Source organism: Triturus cristatus, chromosome 5_1 (assembly GCF_964204655.1).
Source record: "Triturus cristatus chromosome 5_1, aTriCri1.1, whole genome shotgun sequence".
Classification (NCBI taxonomy): Eukaryota; Metazoa; Chordata; class Amphibia; order Caudata; family Salamandridae; genus Triturus; species Triturus cristatus.
Window position 1 is genome coordinate 378,082,937 of NC_140587.1, and position 20,165 is coordinate 378,103,101.

Genomic DNA, 20,165 nt, shown 5'->3' on the forward strand with positions numbered 1-20,165 from the left:
ACCTTTTTCCTCTCTTCTCACAATGGACCGGGAACAAGTCCGACATCCGGATCCAGCATCTCTCAAATTATCGGCTTGGCTCCTGAGTTCTGGGAGTTCCATGGCCTAGACATTCTCCAGACTGCAGGGCAGTTCTGGCTCGAGCCGACAGTACACACAAGACATATTACTTGAAATGGAAAATATTCTGCATCTGGTGTAAGTCTGCGAATGTACACCCTTTCACTTCTTCTCCAGAGCAAATATTGCCTTACCTTCTCCATGTGGCGACTTCAGGTCTTGCTCACGCCTCTATTAAAGTTCACCTGGCAGCGATATCCTGTTTCAGGAGCTCTTCTACAGGTCCTTCTCTTTGGTCAAATAGACTGATTAAGCAATTTCTCAAGGGTCTGTTTAGGACTTTCCCTCCCGTGAAGTCTCCACCTCCAACTTGGCAACTCAACATCGTTCTTGCTCAGCTTATGAAACACCCTTTTGAGCCGATACACAGAGCCAACCTCAAGTTTCTCTCTTGGAAGACTGCACTCCTTCTAGCCCTTACATCTGCAAGGCGTGTAAGTGAGCTTCATGCATTCTCAATTCAAGACCCTTTTCTTCAATTCAAACATGATTGGGTAGAAACTTGGGATTAGTCCAAAAGTATAACCCTAAGTCCTGTCAGACTTTCACCTTAATGAGCCTATAGTCTTATGAACCTTTTTTTCCAAATCCTCAAACGGCGGCAGAAAGAGCTCTGCATTCACTGGATCTTAAACGCTGCCTTAAATTCTTCCTTGATAGGACAAAGACGTTCCGCAAATCCAACCAACTCTTTGTGGCTTACAGTCTACCTAGGAAAGGTTTCCACTTACTAAACAGAGTATTTCTCAGTGGATCTCTGGCGCTATTACTTTGTGTCACCAGCAAGCGGGCCAACCCTTGCACTCGACAGTTCATGCCCATTCCACTAGTGCGATTTCTACCTCCATGGAACTCCTTGCAGGTGTGCCTCTCACAGACGTTTGCAGAGCGGCAACATGGAAGACGTTGCATACATTTACCAAGCATTACTGCTTGGATACCCAACTCATGAAGGATGCTGCAGTGGAACAGGCAGTGTTACATCATCTATTTCCATAGAGGTGAACCTTCTTTTCATCCCACCATTCTTTCTTTTTACATGCACATTTCTCCATTGTGTTCTCTACTGTTTTCCTTTGATTGCAATTTGTTACTTTTCTATTTTCACATCGATATGTTATTATCTGGTGAACTTGTACATTCTGTTCCATCCGAAATGTGCCTATCATTACTTACTACTCTGATTCAGGCATGTGAATCTATGAAAGATAGCCTAATACTGGATAAGAAATGCGTTACTTACCTGTAACTGCAGTTATCCAGTATTGGTATCGTTCATAGATTCACATGCAACCCACCCACCTCCCCTGGAAGGGCTCACCTAGTTCTCTCAGTGATGCATCTACTTAGCACTGTGCTTACGAAAATCTGAGGGACTAGCGCTCCTTCCAGGAAGGTTCCAGAGGGTGGTGATAGTTGATTGGTTGTTCTCTAGAGTTTGGTCCTCATTACAAAAGGACCTAGATATGTTACTAATGTGAGGCCTTTGGCCTATCTCTCTGTCTAGTGAGACATTACTTTTCTTATGTACCGGGGACTCCCATCCCGACGACGGGGAATGATTCAGGAATGTGAATCTATGAAAGATACCAATACTGGATAACTGCAGTTACAGGTAAGTAACACATTTCATCTCTAAGAGACATTAGATTCCTTACCGCACCACCCATCCTCCCCGTTCTGTCCTTACAGAACCCTAGCTTTGTGCTCCATTGGTCAGTCTCTAATATGGCTCTGCGCTTCTGGCATGGAAAGTCGTGTCAGAACGGACATCAGCGGGCAGGGGCTTAGTAGACACCGCAACGTCATCCTGGCGACCACGACACCAATGACGAATGTAGAGTCGATCGACACCACCTCCCAACATGCAGGGGTACTGCTACGAAAAAAGTTCTCCAGATCCAGTCTGACACCTAGGGGTAATTCTAAGGTATGGAATCTATAATTTCTAATGTCTCTTATAGATGCATACTTACCGAAGGTAAGTAACTTATTCTTTAATGCTATATACTTCTACGTTTTTCCATGTCGGTTTAAAAACAAGGTACCTCACTGTTAGGTTGGTTGTGTGTTTGGTTTACCCTGGATACTAATTTGGAAACCAACCATTGTATATATAATTATTTTATTTTTTCAGTCCTGAAGAATTGCTAACTGATCTTGTGACAGCCGAGGCAAGAAACATGTTGACCTCTAGAATATAGCCACTGCTGTCCATTACATCAGTAGTGTGCCTTTCTAGTTTTTAATTGGGACAAGTGTACTCTCTGATTAAACTTAATTTTGAGTACCACTGGGTCCCATTTTATAATCCCCTCACTTAGCACCCACACCCTAGACACTCCTCTTCACCACGAAGCCCTATACCTACACCGCACCTCACGGCTTTGGGAATAAAAGATCTCTGATAAAAAGACCCTCATATGGTGCCCGTCGGGCATTGCAGTGCCTGCCTGATGAGGAGCATGCCCTATGATGAAGCAGGACACCCAGCCGGGTGTGTGAGGCCCCTAGTTCCTAAAGTGGGAGACCCTTTTCCCCTTTGGACATTAATCTTTTACGACCAGTCCTCTACTTCTCCCTTCTTTCCTAGGAACTGCATACCTTTGTTGTAATGCATATGCTCCCCCACACTACCACTAATGGAGCACTTTTGGTTTTACATTGAGCCCTGTACAGTTCTTGGGAATCCCTGGACTTTGTGTACGGTATTACCACCTAGCGGCAATATCCTATCCCGCGCCAGCTTCCTTCACTCTGCTCAGCTGTTGCTTGGCTTAGAGATCAGTACCGGTTAATAATTTGCCTTCTAGTGTTTTTGACCCACAGACTTGTACCACATGCGGATCAGGGTACATGTAATACATTGGTTATTCACTTGAATAGATTTTACTGAGAGTAGCACCTAAGGGCTTGCATCTCAAATTTTATATGTGCACAAATTTGTATGTTTTGATTGAATAATTGGAACGGCCTGAAGACTTTCTTGGAAAACATGGTCACAAATGTGTGTCTGGGGGGGATTTTTGCTGTCTTTAGACAAGCATATTCCAGTCCTCCTTATAGGCACGATTTGTGAGAAAGTGCCATCTTTCTTGCATGGTATGCCCCCACTTTTTGCTAAATTGCTGAATGTACTTTGACTGAGTGTACCCTGGACTCCTGCCAATCAGGTGCCCAGGGCCTATGTTCCTTACTTAAAACACACAAACTCCAAATTGGCAAACCCTGGCCACATGTCAGCCCCTGGTAAATGGTACCCTAGGTACCCAGGGCCTTGTGACCAGGGAAGGCCCCTAAGGGCTGCAGCACTCATTGTGCCACCCTTAGAGGCCCTGTACCCTTACACACACACACTGCCTTTGCAGGCTGAGTGTCTGGGTGCAGGACAAAAATGAAGAGTCGGCATGGCACACATCTCTGTGTGCCATGCCCATTACCTACACTGCCAAGGCATATGTCAGCCACCCCTCTGGCTGGGTGCCTTATGCCCATGGTGTGGGCACAGGAGCAGGAACCCTGTGCCCCTACAGTACCCAGGTCCATTCCCAGGCACTGTAAGTGCAGTGCTGCCATTTAAGAATACATGGTGCTGAGAGCTCGTTAAACACGAGCTCCACAGCACCATAATGGCAACACTGAAGACTGGGAAGTTTGGTATCAAACTTCTCAGCACATTAAACCCACACTGATGCCAGTGTGGGATTTAATGTACCAAGCACCCCAGAGGGCATCTTAGAGATGCCTCCTTACAACTAACCTACAATCCACGTCTGCTCTGAGGCTGCCCAGGCTGCCACACAGCAGACACGTTGCTGGACCCCTGGGTGGGAGAGCCCCTGCTCTCCCGGGCCTGCAACAATGCACATCGTGGGTGAGGTGATAAATCTCCTCCCCCAGGATGAGCCGCCTCTAGGAGTTTCCCCAGGCCACTGCAACCCCCCACTCTGGCGGGAAGCTTGGGCGGAAACCCCATACAAGGACAGGGAATGTGCCAGCCTGCCCACCCCACCCCTCAGGTGGGGGAGGCGAGGTGAAGCACATCTCCGGGCTCTCGCCATCTTGAAGATGGGAGGCCCTACCCTATCCGGATTAGGCTACTGCCCCCCTCCCACAGGAGAGAGGCAGGATAGGGGGTGTACCCAGCCCAGGACAAGGACCCATTGGTCCCTGGCCTTCACCTACCTGTAACGCCCCTAAATCTAGTATTTAGGAGCACCCTGAACCTTCCTTCCCCAGATCCCAGATTTGAAACTACAAGAAGAGCAAGAACAACAAAGACCTGCCCTGCAGCTGCTAAAAAGAGGAAGACACCAACTGCTTTGGCCCCAGCCCTACCGGCCTGTCGACCCTCGAACCTGCTCCTGCTCCAGCGCGCCATCTCTTGTGGCCAGCAACCTCAGAAACCCCGGAGGACCTGGCTACCTTTGAACTTCGATTCCCTGGGACTCCCATGAGTAGAGGCTCTACTCAGAACCTACCTTGCACCCCTGGCAGCAGCCCGGAACCGCGATCCCAGCCCACTCTGCACCCGCCAAGCCTGGGCGGTGCCAGAGTGAACTAAACCCACGAGGACGACCCCACGGCGACTGTGACCCTGATTCCGGCACCCAAGGACTCCCCTCGACAATCCTGGAGAAGCCTGCAGCCTCAACCGCGATCAACAGAGGGTAAGATTTCCCGACACCAAAAGGCACCCCTGCACCCGGCGCCCCACGGCCCTCTGTGCCCAATGCCGGGGTACCTACCTATCCTCCAACTACCCAACTTACCTCTCGAAGTGGTGGTGGCACCTAAAGAGTCCTCGTCCCGAGCCTGCAGTCTTTTTCCAAACCGGAGATTTCCCATAGAAATCAATTGAGCGCCCGACGGCTCAAAAGCACCCTGCACCCAGCCGCCCGAGTGGCCCTGGCAGTGAAAACTCTACTCTAACCTACTTCCCCACTTGCCCTGAGTAAGTGACCAGGAGCCCAGCTCCCACAGCCCCGTGGCTTGCCAGACAGCAGCCACCAACCAAGGCCCCCCTATCGCTCATAGGATAACATTGGGCCTAACTCTCTGTGCACCCGGCCGTCCTGAAACCGCTGAGGGTGAACTAACTGTACCTACCTGACACTGGGGGACCCCTGAGTCTATGCCCGGAATTTCAACTCTGCCAGTCGAGTACTTACCCTTAAACCGCTAACTTCATTTTCCTCATAGGGTAACATTGACTGGCTTTTTCTTGAAAATTCTTCTAAGTGTGGACTTTTCAAATCTTCAAATAATCACCAAAAATCAGCCGAGTCACAAAAACAAATTTACTCACCTGCTCTTAGGTGAGCTCCCAGTGCTGGATCTTGGTGCCCAGCACTGACTCTGAAAAGTACCCACAACTATACTTACCTTTAACTCATTTTTCTTCCATAGGAAACCATTGACTGCTTTTCTGTGAAATTTCTTCTAAGTGTTGATTTCTGCAATTTCTAAATATTCATCAAAAATCGTATAACATCTGAAAACGTAATTACTTACCTGTTTTGCATAAAGGTCCCAGTACTGAGTCTAGACACCCAGTACTGGATTACAAAAGTAAAGATAACCTACTGTGCCTGTAACCTACATTTCCTTCCATAGGGAATCATTGATTGTTTGCTCTGAAATATTTTCTAAGTGCTAACTTTTGAAAAAGCTAAATATTAGTTAAAAATCACTACAGTACCAAAGTCGACTTTCAACAGCTGATTCTGAGACCTGACCCAGGACTGGATCTAGGATCCAGGCCTGGAATTACAAAAGTAATCTAAAAAGTAATCTGTTGCATATCATTTGAATTTATCATTGAGCTCAATGTATTGTGTTTAGAAATAGAGTTGCCTACTGCAACTACTTGTAACTGTTTACTAAAAAGTCTATTGCATATACAAAAGTATTTTTATGAAACATCTCCTGTTGAGAAAGTATATTTTAATTCCAAGTGTTGGTTCTTAAATAAAACAAGCATATATTTTTTTTATATACAAACCATTGGCCTAGAGTCCAGTTATTGAGTGTGTGGAACCATTTGCTGACTGAGTGTGTACAACAAATGCTTTACACTGTCCTCTGATACTGCCTTACTGCTCGACCAGGCTACCACTTTGGAGAGTAAGGTTATATCTAACTCTAACCTCTGTTAAACCCTTGGGGTCTGTGGACTCTGTACACCCTGTACCTATTAAGGAACAGTATATACAGAGCCACTTTCTCACACGATTAATAGGCAAAGTATCCATTTAAGTTTATGCTGGAACGTTGATGCATTCTTTATGCTACTCTAAATGTGTTGAGTGATTTACCAAATTAAAATTCCTTAAATAGGTGGAACATATGTAGTTAAGTTGGTATACCTTGTTATGGATTGCAGATGATTGTGTAGCAAACCCAGTTGTATGATTTTTACCAACTTAGCGTTTGCATAACGTTTTCCTCTAAAAATATTAAATTGTTACGGATTGTTGTTGACATGGTAAGTAACACTTTATCGCTTGCAAATTTAATGTAACCTTGAATTCAAAGCAATCTGGCTTTGATTCAGCTTCCTAATGTGTAAGGTATAATGTTACGTTCTCTATGGCTTTCATAAATGTAATGCCTGCTAACCTTAGTTTTTAATTGTGTTTTCTATCAGTCTGTTAGTTCTCCTCTACAATCTCTCCAGCAGAGGACATGGCTCATTCACTGGTCATTGTTTGTCTTCTTTAACCATCCTAAAGGCAGAGACAACATCATCGATCTCTTCTTGTACCAGCCACAGTAAGTGTTGAGCCAAGGTGAAGTTGCATTTGATATATAGCAGCTCCAGAATATCACTTCTGTGTAGATTTGGCATTGTTCGTAAACCGGGTTCGTTCTTAGACTTAAGCGAAATCCTAATTTCGCCCGAGCAACTTATTTGGTGTAACTAAATGTATGGAAAATTACAGAGATTACGCCACATCATGTGATTTTGGGGAGAAATAAACGCAAGATGTACAGTTTTTGGTAGTTTTGCTTCCCAAGCAGATCGTTATTTTGAGCACAAAACTACAAATCTACGAGCAACCACAAATCAACTCGAAATTACATCTTCAAGTTGACTTTTTTCAGCACAAGATACATTTTGCATAAGTATGCATAATTTAGTGTAATTTTGCTGTAATTTTACACAAATGTACATGAGTTGGTTCGACTCCACTTCTTTGATCATTACTGCAGTATAAACAAAATAGAGAAAATCTCAGAGGTGCTATTAAATGAACTAGAAAATGTGCCTTTGAAAAATTAACTTTTTTGCCAACATTCCCAAAATTGCTTGATTTGCAGATATTTGAGGAGACAATCCCTACTTATCTGTTATGTATTTTTACAGCGCGCAGCTACCTGAAGGCTTCCCAGCGCTACACAAGTCATAGTGTGCTTTCTTGGCCCTCTAAGACAATACAAAAGACGATATCAAAGGGGTTAGAGCAAGGTTTTGAGCATCTTTCTGAATTTGGTCTCATTGGGCTCACTTCTTAATTCAGTTTAGCATTGAATTCCATAGTTTGGGAGATGGGTAAGGAAAGGATCTGACACCCCATCTGGTCCCTTGAATATGTGGAACCCTCAGGAGACCTGTGTTGAGGATCATAAACTCCTAGGGGTATAGGGTGATAAAAAAGCACCAATCGGGGGGGGTCCTACATTGTTAATTCCCATATGGGCCAGGCATATAGTGCCTTACATTTTATTCTTTCCTCCACTGGAGTCCAGTTGAGGGAGGTCAAGGTAGATCAAGGCGCGTTTAGCTAAAATGTGTTAAGGGAGCTTAAATATTGTCCTCACAGCGGCACTGTGCACCTTCTGACTTAATGACCAATTTGGGCGAGCCCATATATAGGGAGTTCCCATAATCCAGACGTGAAAGAATAAGTGCCTGCACTACTATTCTCCTAGATTATGTAGGTAGTAGATCTAGGATTTTGCGTAACGTTCTCCGCATGGCAAGGCAGGAAGTAGCAAGTTTTTTTGCTTAAGCTTCCATGGATGGAGAACAATCCAGACACATACCCATACTCCCCACAAACATCAGCTCGGTTTTGTCTCCAAGTCATCTGGACATTCCTGTAAGAGGCACAAAAAGCAGAAGTCGAAGCGTGCTACGACTTCTCCCTATGCTTCGACTGGCGAGGTTTTTTGGGTGATCTGACCCCACCCGCATGCCTTCGGGCCTAGTGGTGTCAGAGGGGGATGTAATAAGTAGGTTCCAAACGATGATAGGAAATTTGAAGAAGGCTTTTATTAAGATTCCACAAATATTGACCTCATCCACAAGAGCGCTCAGACAAGCAGCCACCGAAGCCAGTCTTCAGTTGCAATGACATCTGGAGCTACAAGCTCCTAGGTTACAGACCCACTAATGGAGGTGGTTCTATAACCTAAGATACTACAGGGGCTCAATCGGGTTGCGCACCTATGGCTTCGGCGCTGATGAGCACCTCCCCCAATGGATCTGGCAATGGATGTGGACCGACACCTTTCGTTTTATTGCGACCTTCCCTGACACTGAGAATCTCTGCACCAGACCCATTCTGATTACCGACAACCCAAAGCCGGATTGGCACCTACCACCGCTGATCCTGGTGCTTACAGAACCTACAGGTCCTAGGTAGTTTCCTCCGCCTTATGCTAAAGGGCTCGGAATGGGAAAAGACTGGGAGAGGTCGCTGGACCCTTTACATGACCAGCCTTATCAAGAAATGTACTGGTACAAGGAATTGGGTGAGGCCAGCAGACTGGATACCTTTCCAGAATCTGGCCTGCTTTTTCCCCCCTACTGTGGCTATGTGGGAGGGAGCATCCTTTGCTATGGTGTTAGCAGGGTGGCTGAGGTCCTGGACCTTCAGCTCCCTTCCGTGGCGGTCAAGACTAAAATCTCTACAGAAGTCCATTAGCCAGGAGTGTCTGCTTCAGAACCCTTGCTGCCCTTTAACAAGGCCCTAATGAAGTACCTACTGGAAACCTGGTCCAAGCCCAGCACAGGGGCACCTGTGAATAGAACAATTGCCCACCGCCCTGCCCCGGGAGACCAAACTTCCTCACTACCGACCCTGCCCCAGAGAGCTCGGTGGTCCCTCCTACTCCTCTGTACAGGGAATCCAAGAGGCTCGACAGTTAAGGTAAGACTGTTTTCTTTCTCCAGCTTTGCATTATGGTCGGTGAACAATGTATGCTTAGTGGGCCGTTATATCCACTCCCTGTAGGAAACCGTTGCGCAAATGCTGCCACAGGTCCCGAAGGAGGCCTTTCGCTTGGTTCCGATACTGGAAGGAACTGCACGAGACCTGCAGTGGTGGTTTACACACCGAGATTGGGGTCAGAGACAGACTCTTATCCCTTCCCCAACAAGATCTCACAGTGGTGACAGATGTGTCACTCCTGGGCTCGGACAGCCATTTGCGAGAGGTGTAGAACCGAGGTCTCTGGCAGAATCTGGACTCCACATCAACTTGCTGGAGCTCTTAGCGATTCGTTTCTTCCTTCCATCAATGGGAGGCTCTTACAAGTGTTCAGACAACACCACTGCCATGTGGTACTGCGACAAACAGGGTAGGGTTGGGTCATGGTGTATCTGGAGATTGGGTGGAACAGCTGGATATATCCCTGGTGGTTCAACACTTGGCAGGTTCTCTGAACGCCAGGGCAGACCAACTCAGCTGTTGATGCCTAGCGGATCACAAATGGCGTCTCCATCCGGAGGTTGCGCAAGGTCTCTTTCATCCATGGGGGGGAAAAGCCTTGGTTAGATTTGTTCGCCGCTGCTGATAAGGTGCAATGTCAGCAGTTTTGCACGCTGGAGTTTATGAGGCTGCTCTTGCTCTGAGATGCTTTTCATCTCGGGTGGAGCTCAGGCCTCCTATATGCCTTTGTGACCATATCACTCCTGTCCAGAGTGCTCCAGATCAGGAGCGACCAGGCCCAAGTCATTCTTGTGGATATGGACTGAGCAAGGAGAGTTTGCTATCCCAAACTCTTCTAATTGCACATTGATCGTCCCATCAGGCTGCCCCTTTAGGAGGATCTTCTGTCACAGCAGCGGGGAAGGGTCATCTACCTGAACTGGTCAACTCTACGCCTTCTTGCGCTTTACCTTCCGCCTGAAGTTTTAATGTTACTTTGGCAGTCATGTGTTCCGCCACTGACAGTGCACGCCTGTCAATGGAACTAATTTTATATCATACTGTACAGAAAACGCTTTTGATCCTCTTTCCTTTTGGATGTTTTGCTTTTTAATTTGACCCTTGCCCACTAGGGCTCCGGTCTGGGCACTTTGAAGAGGTACCTTTTGACCCCGTCAGCCTTCTCGCGGCTGCCACATCAACCCTCATTATTTAAATTGCCAATTGTAAATAGATTCCTCACAGGTCTTGTTCATATGTTCCCACCTTCCCCTTTCATTATGCCTCAATGGGACCTTAAATTGGTACTCACCTTCTTGATGTTTTCTCCATTCAGTCCTTTGCCTGCTTACCATCAAAACAGTCTTTTTTAAGTGGCAATCATATCTGCCATGAGATTGAACAAATTACAGGCTTTGTCACCCAAGCCTCCTTACCTGACAATATTTTCTGACAAGTTGGTGCTTCACAATACGGTCTCTTTCCTCCTGAAAGTTGTAAAACCATTCCATATGGGGCAATCTGTCACCTTGCCCACTTTCTTTGCTCCTCCGCATCCCTATAAAGAGGAGCGACTCCACCGTCTGGACCCAAAAAGAGCATTGTCCTTCTACCTTGACCACACTAAAGAGTTCCGGTTGGACGATCAACTCTTTGTGTGGTACGTTGGAGAGAAGAAAGTCCTCTTCTGCACCACACAAACTATCTCTTGATGGGTCGTCGTCTGCATCCAAATCTGCTACGCCAAGAAGTAGCCTCTTGAAGGATTAAGGGCTCACTCCACCAGAGCTAAGGCTGCTACCACACCGTTGTAACGTGGGGTTCCAGTCCTGGACCTTTGTCAGGCAGCAGCATGGGCATCCCTGCGCATGTTTACCAAGCATTACTGCCTTAACAGTTGAGTCAGCAGGGAAAGGCCTCTTTGCCTGCTTGGTCTTTCCCGATTTTTTTTTTTTTTGGTCTGAATTATCCGCAGTCCCTCCTCCTGGGATGGCATTGCTTTTGTTAGATGTTTCTATCAGATGAACAAGCACTTACCTTCGGAGGCGTCTTATGTGGTAGTGACATAATCCAGCCACAGATTCCTTACCAACCAACCTATCCTCCCCCACCATGGACAAGTTTCTTGGGACAGGGCTGATCCCTTTCAGGGACCTAGATGTTAAACACACCAATATCTGTGCACTTCATGGCTCCACGCTCCTGGCGTGTAAAGTCATGGAAAGTAACTGACGTCAGGGCGCCACGGTGGTGCCTATATAGGTGACATGGATGTCCCAATGGCTCAGACTATGCCAACGACGTCACACAGAGTCGACCAATGCCACCTACCGGCGCATAGAGGTATCGCTGTAAGGCAAATCTTCCAGATCCTGTCTGACACCTGGGAAATTCAAAGGTAAGTCGCTACCGAAGGTAAGTAACTTGTTCTACAAGTTCTTGAGAGCTCACACTAGGTCTTTTGCAACCAGACAGCACCTGCTGTGTCGGTGGCACGACCTGAAATTGTTACGGTCTTTTGATAAACAGCTGATGATTATCTTCCCAGTGATTGTTACAGCGGTCTTGAAACTATGCACAGACTGCAAGCTAAAGTGGACCTCTCAGCGTGCTGTACTTATCTCACCACCTCCTAATCAATTTTTTTCTGGCAGAGAAAAGTATTGATTTTTCTTTGAATGTCTTATATTACAAATGTGTTGCGCTCTATGTAACTGGTCTATCATGATTTGGAAGTATCCTTTCTGGTACTGTTCTGCGCTGTAGACTTCATCACAACTGCTATTATGCTTTGCATAATGTCTTAAGTTGTTGCAGGACTTTTTTTTTTTTTTGTTTTGTGTGATGTTTTAAAATTTTTGTTCAGTTTGGCTTATTTTGCAGTCTCACCACATGTCAGACAACATTTTATATTACACAGAGTAGGCTTTGTTTGCCCTTACTCATAAGACTGCTTTATTGTCCCTCTGTTTCCTACTCTTCGTTGGATGGCTTTCTGCCCCTGGGGCAGAGCTTGCTTGCTCTTACTTTTCATTGATTAGGGTGTATTCTGCCACTTTATATCTTGTAATTACTTTTCTTTAGAGCACATTCAAAGACTTTTCCTTTCCCTTCTCACTCCTAATGATTCTCCTTTCTCACACTCCCTCTCCTTTGCTCCTATAGGGTGGACTGTCTTCTCCTATTATCCTACTGCTCCTCCACAGCCTTATCTTCTTTATTTAGCCAAGTCTGGTTTAAAGTGCACTTCTATAAAAGTTCACTTGGCGGCCATTACGGCCGACAGAAAATCACCTAACCAACCCTCCGTTTTTTCAGCTCCAGGTGGTCAAAGATTTCCTCCAGGAGTTGAAGAAAGTTTTCCTCCTGTCCGACATCCTTCTCCTCCTTGGGAGTTGAACATTGTTCTTTCCAAATGAATGGCCCCTCCTTTCAAGCCCATTCATAAGGCCACTTTACAGCACCTAACATGGAAAGTTGCTTTTTTAGTAGCCATCACGTCAGCACGCATGAGTAAGGGAAATCCAGGCACGCTGCGCAAAGGAACCATACACGGTTTTCCATCACAATCGGGTGGCTCTGAGGATTCACCCTTCTTTCTTACCAAAGTGGTGTCTGACTTCCATGTTAACCAGACAATTTCTCTTCCCTCTTTTTTTCCCCCCAATCCTGCTACACCAGCAGAAACGTCTCTTCGCTCACTTGATCTCAAGAGGGTTCTCAAATCCTATTTGGAGGGAACGAAATCCATTAGGAAGTCTGACCGATTGTTTTTAAACGATGGTGTCGTCAGAACAGGTTTTCCAGCCTCCAAACGATCCATCTCGAGGTGGATAGTGTCCTGCATTAAGCTGGTTTATCAATTGGCGAACAAGCCTCTATTGGTTCCCCTAAGTCTCACTCAACTAGGGGAAAAGCAGCTACAGTAGCTTTCTTGCATGATGTACCGATGGCCGATATTTGCAAGGCGGCAACTTGGAAATCGGTACACACGTTTATTAGGCACTACTGTCTTGATTCTGACTCTAGAGCAGATACCCAAGTAGGCCAAGCCTCCTTGAGGAATTAGTTCCAATGCTAATTTCATTGGAGTCATGATTTTTCTTAAATATCTGTTTGAGTTTATGCTTATCGTTTGCCCGCAGGTTGAGAGGATGGGCTTGCTAGTCTATTCATGTGCTTATGACTATTGATGAGGATCCCCTGGAAGAGAAGGAGAAGTTACTTACCTGTAATCCTAGTTCTCTTCTAGGGGTATCCTCATCAATAGTTATAAGCAACTCACCCGCCTCCCCAGGCAAATTATTAAGGTAAGTGTCATTTCATCGTGCTCTGGCCTTCAGGCCTCCGCAAAGAACAACTGACTTAACTGTCACCCCTGAGGCATGATGTGAAGCTGGAGGTCATGGCTGCCTTAAAGGCACGGTGCCAGTTTTTTCCTATGTGTTTCTATGAGTTAGCTTTTCAGCTTTTTACACGAATTGTTTCTGCAATGCAGCCTGTGAGCTGGCAATGCCGTCCTTACTCTTGGCAGGATTGTTTTCTTCTGTACATTAAAGCAGTTCAAATGCTTTGTTTTCTTCACTGCTTCGTTTTGAATATGTATAAGTACAAAGGGAATTCTTGTAGCATTACCCAGCTCTTTTTTCTGTATGGAAGGCTGCATGTGTGTGTGTGTGTGTGTGTATATATATATATATATATCCGGTGTCCCCGCGCATGGGCGGGAATATTCATGTGCTTATGACTTTTGATGAGGATACCCCTGGAAGAGAACTAGGATTATAGGTAAGTAACTTATCCATCTTCGCGATCGCTTTTGTTTCTGGGATGACGGCAATACCTAGATTGTTTCGGCGCGAGCGAACCTCTAAATCTTCATTCTTGGCCTTGATGATATTAAGCACACTATCCATATTGGGCAATAATTCTTTCGTTTGTACCTGAAATTCATGGTTCTCAGTAGTACGGTTATCTAGTAAGTCCAATCGTTCTTCGTAGGAGTCTACCTGTTTCTTTACCTAGTCCAGCCTCGTGTTAAGCATGTCCAGTTTATAGATGGTCTTTAAACTGGATTTCATGTCGAGAAGCAGGGTGCGTAGATCATCACTGCCACCCTCTGCACCCTCTTTTACACTTGATTCGTTATCAGTGTCTGCCTCACCATCCTTGTGTCGGGTGAGTCTTTTATGCTCAAAACTAAGTTTAGCTTGTTTAGTGTCATGTTTCCCCATGATCCCGCTATTTATCACAACAGATACAAAAATGCACAACACCCCGGGCGCCGCCAGATCTTACTCCGAGCAGTTCGTGATTCTGTACAAGGATAGCAACCGATGCCCACTCCAAACCACAGCAGGGTCTCGGGTCGACCAGTTGAGGATCGCATGCTTTCCTTGCAGGGTCGGGAAATTTGAACTGGCCTTACAAAATATGTTCTCCAGTAGCACTCCTCAACACCCTCTGCATGCGTGGGTCTCCGGGAGACTGCCACAGGCCCTCCTGGGTTGTATGGCGCCTAGCCCAGCGGGGGATGTCATCTCTTTTGCTGAATACACAGTGTAGGTTATGGCACAACAGCTGTTCAAGCGTTCTGTATCCGCCCGGAGTACCCGCCGAGGTCACAGCAGTGTGCCGCTTCTGTTTCTTGCTGCGGCGATGCAGCCTCTTAACTGAGGCTAGAAGGCCTCGCACGGACCCACGCCATATCCGCACTCAACACAGCGTGTCAGCATACATCCTCGTGACCACTGGTCACAGGCTTTCGCCGCTATTTTCAGGGTGTATTTGTGACTCCGGCCCCCGCCTCCTCGCACTCAGACCAGGCCTGATGATCAGCAGAAGCGCCCCACACCGGCGTCACTCTCTGGGCACCCCACCGTGCACAGGCTGCAGCGCATTTAGCCTGGGGCCACCCTCTAAACTGCCACGTGACTTGGGCCAGCCCGGTATGGTATTCCCTGGTGCTCCATTCTTTCTCCCTGCGTAGCCGCTCACCTTAGGCATGTGACGCTGGCTCCCCGCACCTCGATCGCCCCAGCCATCTTCTTATTTTGGTCTCGCAGGGGCCGCACTCCAAGCCTAGCCGGGCCCAGTTCTGATCATTGGGAGCCGCCCGGTGTCTGCCCACAACGTACAGCCACAATCACCACTCCAGCAGGGTCGGTCCGGCTCCGCCGGCTCGGGAAGCATCGTCTAGCAGTCCCAGCCGCAGATAACAACCGCAGCCAGGTGTGTAGCAGCACACTTTCCGGCAGCCTCCGCAGGCCTCGTGGCCAGGCCCCCACTGCATCACTGTGGTTTGCTTCCAAATACACCGGCTCTGGCAGCTTTGCAGTGTCAACGCGCTCTACTGCCAGCATCCGCCACCTCTACACTCTTTCAGCATGCTATTAGTGGACAATTAAAATCGTTCTCGAATGCAGGGTTATGCAGGATTTTATTGCTGCCAGCGGAGCCCTCTCAACGAGCGGCCATCTCGCTGCTCTGCAAACCAGGCCTCCATCAATGCTTTATTCTTGGTTCCACAAGAGATAATAAAAACAAAGGTGGCAGGAAACTGGGTATAATTATTGTGCCTCTGCCCCTATGATCGAGTGAACCTGCACTTAAAGGAGCAGACAGTTTCTCTAGCGCAGCAGCATTTAGAGTCAGTCCGCAGCAGCAAGCACATGAAATAAGGACTTAAAACAGAGAGCCTAAATCAGCACACAGCAATATGGTCTATTCAACTGTGGGAGCACACAACTGAAAAGGCAGAAATGGCAGGCTTTGAAGTTTAGTTGAGTGTCAAACAAATGGGTTATTATCAGCAACCCTGAGTAACACCAGGTCACTATGGGGACAAGAGTATACTCAAGCAGTAATGGAAAAGAGGCTAGTGGACAGCGAAGACTACTCTTACCTGTAACTCACACCCCTTTGCAATCCGCATTTCATCCCCTTCTCCCAAAATGAAGGAAACAGAGTGAGGGAGTCGGGCTGGGCAAAGCCAGTAGTAGGAAGTCTACCTTAACCAGAGCAGAAATATACAGTGGGTGACCAAAAGCATAACAGAAGGCATTGACTGAAGTGGTAGAGGGGAATGCCAATACTCTGGGACCTTGCTTCAATCTGGGTGCTCAAACACCTGAAGAAGCCCATAGTTTCTGTGGTCATTGTTACCTCTATACCGATTGGAAGTTGTCTTATTTGCTTAGTGGATTATAAAGAAGATGCTAGTGGGTAAGGGATGTCCAGGCGTCCCTTATGGATGTCTTTTGACAGACCTTGCCTGTATGGCAAGAAGACTGATTCAGCTCGAACACTGTAAGGAGAGCCAGACCACACCACTTTCCTTGGGCCTTTAGGTGCCTGCCAGGCTGTTTCCTCAGCAATATCGTCCCTTTTGAGGATACTCCAGAGGGTTGGTGTACAGGCAGCATCATGATGCCCGTCCTGCCAGCAAATACTCCAGTCCTTTCAGAGAATAGATTTGGATAGAAAATATGCAGGTCACAAGGGACCTCGATCATTAGTCCCCTAACCCTGCAAAATCTACTTCCATCCGCTTTAACTTCCCCCTAGTGGCACATGACCACCCTGTAAGAGGCCATATCTAACATTTCCTTTAAGAGTTGCAGAGGATCACCCACAGATGAATCCTCCAGATCAATCAACAGGGCTATGTTCGAGGCATGTGGGCTGCTGAATTCATATCTGTGCATAGATCGCCGCCTAGTGTTGGGTCCGGATGTTTGCACGTTGTTGTCCTGGAAGAGTCTTCGAAGTATCCTTGGATAGGTGACTCCTCCCCTGGACTACAGTGCGCATGGGCATCCTCTCCATCCTCAGATTGTTTTTTTCCGCCATTGGGTTCGGATGTGCTATCTTAGCTCAAGTTAGGAAAATATTTTGTCGAGGCCAAAAGGCCTTTAGTTTGCGTCGGTACTGTTTCTCGATCGGGTTTCGATACAATCCTGTTAGTTTACTAACTTTCAGCACCGACTTTTTTCGCATTTACCTGTCCATCGACTACTTCGACGATGGAATCGAGGACACCATTCAAAAGGTGTCCGGTATGCAATGCGAAGTACCCACACATCGACGTCCATCCGGTGTGCAACAAATGCCTTTCGCCGGACCACGACGAATCGACATGCATGGCCTGTGCCCGGTTCCGTTCCAAGAAGACTCTACGGAATCGACGAGCGGCGAGACTCGAGGCGCAGCACGTGGCACCGGCCCCAACAGACATCTTCGACGAGGCCGAAGACGTCGAGGAATTGGAAGTCTTGCCCTCCAGTCCCGTTTCCGAACACGAACCCGGATCGGACGAGGTAGACGAGTCACTCTTCCACAGAGGTGAAGACGACACCGAGGTAGGAGACGACGAGGAGGCCTTAGGGGCCGAAGAGAGTAGCTCCAATGATGAACAAGGCCTACCTGTTCAAACCGAAGAAACACCAGTGCCACAGCCTATGGCTCCGGTCGAGGGATCGCCTTCGGGTCTTACCCGAGACCCATCCCGCAGTTCTTCGGCCCCGCCCTCGGGCCCGGCCTCGGACGTTCAGCGGCAGCCATTACTGCATAAACAAGCTGGTTTCCCTACCACGAAACCGAAAGCTGCTCCGGTTCCACTGAAACCGAAACTGAAAGTGGCGCTGGTCGGATCGAGGCCTTCCACGCCTTCGACGCCAGCGCAACGCGTCGGCACCGACCGCACCAAGAGAGACTTCGGTGCCAAACTTGAAGCGGGCGACGTTGGAGTCGACAAACGGAAAAAGGCCATCGGCACCGACAAACCTGCTCGGCTACCGGCACCAACGACACCGAGGGCCGTACCGCCTGCTGCGTCTCGCATCGCTCCCTCGACGGCACCTAAGCCTCACGTATCGAAGACTTCGACGGTGATCTCCGCACCTCGACTCGATGACCCGCCGGCGCCAAAAAAATCCACGGCCGCCTCTACGAACCTGGCCGGTGCCAAAGCCTCAAAGGCGCCCCCAGTACGACCTGGTGCGACGCAAGGCAGCAAAACCACGGCTGTCCTCCAGGACACGTCGGGTTCCGGTTCGATCGGAGCTCCAGCAGCCTCTTCGGTGCCGGCCAACATTACCTTCGGCTTGCCTCCGTCGACAATCCCAAAAATGTTCCAACTCAGGACACGGGTCACCCAACCTACGGTCACACCTGCTGAGACGTCTCCGGCACGTGTCATCGACGCCGACACTGGCAGGATGATTCTCCACGACCGAAGGATAACTTCGGAGCCGCCACTGGACCCTTTCAGGATCCCACTAAAAAGGAAGTTGCCTGTAGAATCGGAACCTCTCCTTTATGAACCCTTCCATTCATCCTACCAGGATCCACACCGGTTCTCCCCCACACGCTCCGATACGGATGCATTGGAGGACTACATGGATGACCAAGTCCCCTACCATGTAGACACAGACCCTGATGACCAGCAGGACCCTGATCAAACTTGGGGCGACCCTGCAGACCCCAGTGCACCTTTCGATGCACAGGACCAACAACTCTATGGGGCAAAAACATCTCCTACGGAGGATACTGCGGCGTTCAACGCTCTTATTGAACGTGCTGCAAACAACCATGGGGTACAGCTTCACTCTGATACCATCGAAGATGACTTTCTAATGGACACCTTTGCATCCTCAGAAAGACATGTAAAGACTCTGCCAATGTTGAAGGGGGTCCTCAAACCAGCCAAGGACATTTTCAAGGAACCCACCAGGGCACGAGTGATAAACCCCAGGATTGATAAAAAATACAGATCAGCACCTGGGGATCCTACTTACATCAGAGGCCAATTACCACTCGACTCCATCGTCGTAGCGAATGCACGCAAGAGGGCACACTCGCAAACGACAGGTGACGCTCCTCCCCCGGACAAAGAGTCCAAGGTGCTAGAGACCTCTGGCAAGCGAGTTGCCGCCCAAGCTGCCAACATATGGCGCATAGCCAACACTCAAGCGCTCCTTGCTCGCTATGATAGAGCGCACTATGACACACTGGAGCAAATATTCCAACATCTCCCTGACCAGTTCAAGGAAGGCGCAGAAATGCTCATCAGAGAAGGACAGCTACTCACGAACGCTTCCATCAAATGTGCACTAGATGCTGCAGACACGGCTGCCAGAGCCATAAACACAAGCGTCATGCTGCGACGACATGCCTGGCTACGGATCTCAGGATTCAAGCCTGAGGTACAAAACAATATACTGAACCAGCCCGTCAACCCCGACTATTTATTCGGGCCAGAGGTTGACACCACCCTCAAAGATAAAAAAGGACACGGACACTGCGAAGTCCATGGGCGCCCTACAAACTCAGTCCTTTCGGAGCGGCTCCTTTCGTCGCCCCGGAAACAAGGGAGCAGGTAGAGGACAGGGGTCACAACAGACATATAACAAAGGCAATACACAGACCACCTACGATAAAAACACCCGAGGTGGATATCGTGGCTCCAGTACAAAGGGCAGGGGACGTGGCTACGGCAACACCAGGTCCTCTCCCAAGAACAAGCAGTGACGCCCTCTCCCTTCCTCCCGACCACATAACACCTGTCGGGGGAAGGCTACAAAGGTTCCTGTCCACGTGGAACTCCATCACCACGGACAGGTGGGTCAAAGATATTGTAAAATACGGTTACTGTCTGGAGTTAACCTCCACTCCACCCACAATACCACCAAGAAGCCGTCCTATGTCCTCAGAGCACTTAACGCTCTTACAGCAAGAAGTGCAAAGTATGCTTCTAAAAGGCGCTATAGAGGTCGTACCCATCCACGAGCAGGGTGCGGGAGTGTACTCCCTCTACTTCTTAATTCCAAAAAAGGACGGGTCGCTCAGACCTATACTAGACCGGAGACCCCTGAACCAGTACATTCT

The 20,165-nt window shown here is 48.1% G+C and overlaps 1 protein-coding gene across 1 annotated transcript in view; it reads left to right on the top strand.

Annotated features, from left to right (window-relative positions):
- EIF3E (eukaryotic translation initiation factor 3 subunit E) overlaps positions 1–20,165 on the top strand; it is a 277,801-nt gene that overhangs the window by 133,469 nt on the left and 124,167 nt on the right. The window contains exon 7 of the mRNA XM_085605092.1: positions 6,770–6,894. Coding sequence (XP_085461218.1) covers positions 6,770–6,894 — 125 coding nt within the window. The remainder of the gene's footprint in view (positions 1–6,769; positions 6,895–20,165) is intronic.